At 45.5% G+C, this 2,542-nt stretch overlaps 1 protein-coding gene across 1 annotated transcript in view; it reads left to right on the top strand.

The window, feature by feature from the left end:
• Window positions 1-41: 41 nt before the first annotated feature.
• The window catches only part of PRELID3B (PRELI domain containing 3B), a 9,966-nt gene continuing 7,465 nt past the window's right edge, over window positions 42-2,542 (top strand). The window contains 3 exon segments of the mRNA XM_014520165.2: window positions 42-66; window positions 69-84; window positions 688-856. Coding sequence (XP_014375651.2) covers window positions 42-66; window positions 69-84; window positions 688-856 — 210 coding nt within the window.

The following is a 2,542-nucleotide window of genomic DNA, read 5'->3' as shown; positions in this document are numbered from 1 at the left end:
AGGAGCTGCATCAGAAATGGGCCTTTTTCCTTCATTCGAAAATGGCGATTTTATTAATTCAAAAAAAAAAAAACAACAATGGAAGTGAGGGTCGTGGCACAAGCGGTGTCGGGTGGGCCTGGGCGCGGGGGGAGGCCCCGGGTCCTTCCTGCTGTGGCAAGAAAGGGCGGGTTTGCATTAGGGAGAAATGTCACTTCTGCTCCTCGGCCCGGGGGGCTGGCGGGGAAGTCGTAGCGGAGGACACGGCGGCGCTTGCTGACAGATGGGGCAGCTGCAGGGGAGGAGCGGCAGCCGGGGGAAATGGCAGCCGACTAGTGTCTGGGCTTTGAAACAAGGAGGCGGGAGCTAGTTGTTGGGTACAGGCTCCAGCACGAGATCCTGGGTTAAACGTCGCGTTGGGGGCCAGGGAGTTGAGCGTCAGCCAGACAGGAGCTCAGTGTTTCCCCTTCCTCCTGCCGAGGAAGTTAAGTCTTTGCCGTGTACGTTATTTATGCGGTGTCTCTCTTTATGCGGTTGTGACACCGGTGGAGTTGCATTGAGCTCGTTTAAGGTTATTAATTAAACCCGTAGCGTTTTGCCGTTGGGTTGTTGATGCCAATGTTAACCTGTGTCTAGTTTACGGTGTAGCGGGAGTTATGATAAACTAATGCGCACCGTTGACGTTTTTTAATTCTTTCGTTTTGCCAGGCACCCGTGGGAAACCGTTACAACAGCTGCCATGCAGAAATATCCCAACCCCATGAACCCGAGTGTCGTGGGAGTTGATGTGCTAGACAGACACATAGATCCACATGGGAAACTGCACAGCCTTCGACTGCTCAGCACCGAATGGGGAATCCCCTCTATTGTGAAATCGGTACGTAGACGGTTGCAAAAATGGAAAGAATTGATGCAAACTCTTCTGCTTTGTTGTCTTTAACCGCATGCAAGTCTCCCCATGTTGTAAGAGGCAGCTAAATGGTGCGTTTGCTATCCAGCTTTTCCAGGGGCGGCTCAGAGCACTGTTCTGGGCCTTGGCACGCCCTGCCCGTTACGGAATTGCTTGCATCCTGGGAATGTGCTCGTGTCTGGTCCTTGCGCGTTGTACCCAAGTTGGAGGAGGGCCCACTATGGCCTGTGTGTATTATCTTGCAGCAGCAACTTCTATATTTTGCTATCTAGATTGAAAAATAACTAAAGAAAGCTGATTAATAACACTTCATTTTTACGTGGAGAAATTGCTCTATTTAAGATACTGTCATATTAGAAATTTCCATTGAATCCTCAGAACAGGGACATTTTTGTACAGCGGTTTTACTGGAGAATAAAATTTGGTCTTGCAAAAGGTATAAATTATTTGCGGGGGGGGGTTAGCTACTCATAATAGTTGCTGTATAAGTTGGGTAAAACAGGGAAAACATGTTTCCTTGTTGTTTGTTATAAAGTCCCAATCTAGACTGAGAATCTTGTGCCAAGGAACTACGGGCATTTGTATAAATGGCAAAATGTGCGTCAGCGTTGAGAAAATGGCGGTGGCGCACTCTCAAACTACAACACATCAAAGGTGTTTTAGTTCGAAAGTGCGCCACCGCCATTTTCTGCATGCTGACACACATTTCGCCACTTATACAACTGCACACGACGCAGCACAGTGTGTGTCAGCTCACGTGCCAAGCAGACTCAATTAATCAAGTCTGCTCCAATGCGACAGAGATCCAGTGCATCGCAGCACAAAACTGTATGTGTATAAATGCCCTACATGTCTATATTGTAATAGGCAATTCCTGCCTTGAGAAGCCTTCAGTCTAAATGGACAAGACAGCAAACGATAGGAATAGGGTAGTGGGTAGTAATAGTATTTCCTTTTATTAGCTTATGTTTTGGGGGGGAGAGCGTATTTGGATTTACAAAACAATGGCCCATATCATTTACTTCTTATCTGGCTTAAAGATTATTACTTTTCTAAACTACAGAGGTGTAGGTTGCAGCTGTGTTGATCTAAGGACATAGGCAGACAAGGTTCTTTGGGTGAATCTGACATCTTTTATTAGACCAACTTAAATAGCTAGAGCAAGCTTTCGCATTTAAAAACCCTTTGTCAGGCTGAGGAAGAGTTTTTAAACTCAAAAGCTTACACTAGATTCACCCGAAGAACCTTGTCTGCCTACTTTTCTAATTCTTTTGAGATTGCTAGCTCAACTAGTTTTAAATTATAAGCAATGTTAATAGCATATATCATAATTTAGATTTTTACATACTTTAAATAAGTTTTTGCTTATTGTTCTGGGGCAAAAAATATCTAAGCAAAGAAAATACATCTGTAAAATCACAAAGATTGCTAGGGGTACTCAGGGACTGGAATAATATATGAAGTGACTCGTGGTGTTTGTTTTGGTTTTTTAAAATGCTTTAAATTTCAAATTGTTGATTGTCACGGCGGGGTCCTCGCGGAGGGCCGTGTGCTCCTTAAGGTCCCTCGCTCCATGTCAGGCCGGCCCAAGGCACCCTCTAATTCTCGCCCGCCACGTCTTGCTGGAATATATATGTGTACGTGGGAGTCTGC

The sequence above is a fragment of the Alligator sinensis genome, unplaced genomic scaffold (genome assembly GCF_000455745.1).
Source record: "Alligator sinensis unplaced genomic scaffold, ASM45574v1 scaffold970_1, whole genome shotgun sequence".
Lineage (NCBI taxonomy): Eukaryota > Metazoa > Chordata > Crocodylia > Alligatoridae > Alligator > Alligator sinensis.
This window is presented reverse-complemented; position numbering and strand designations above follow the sequence as displayed.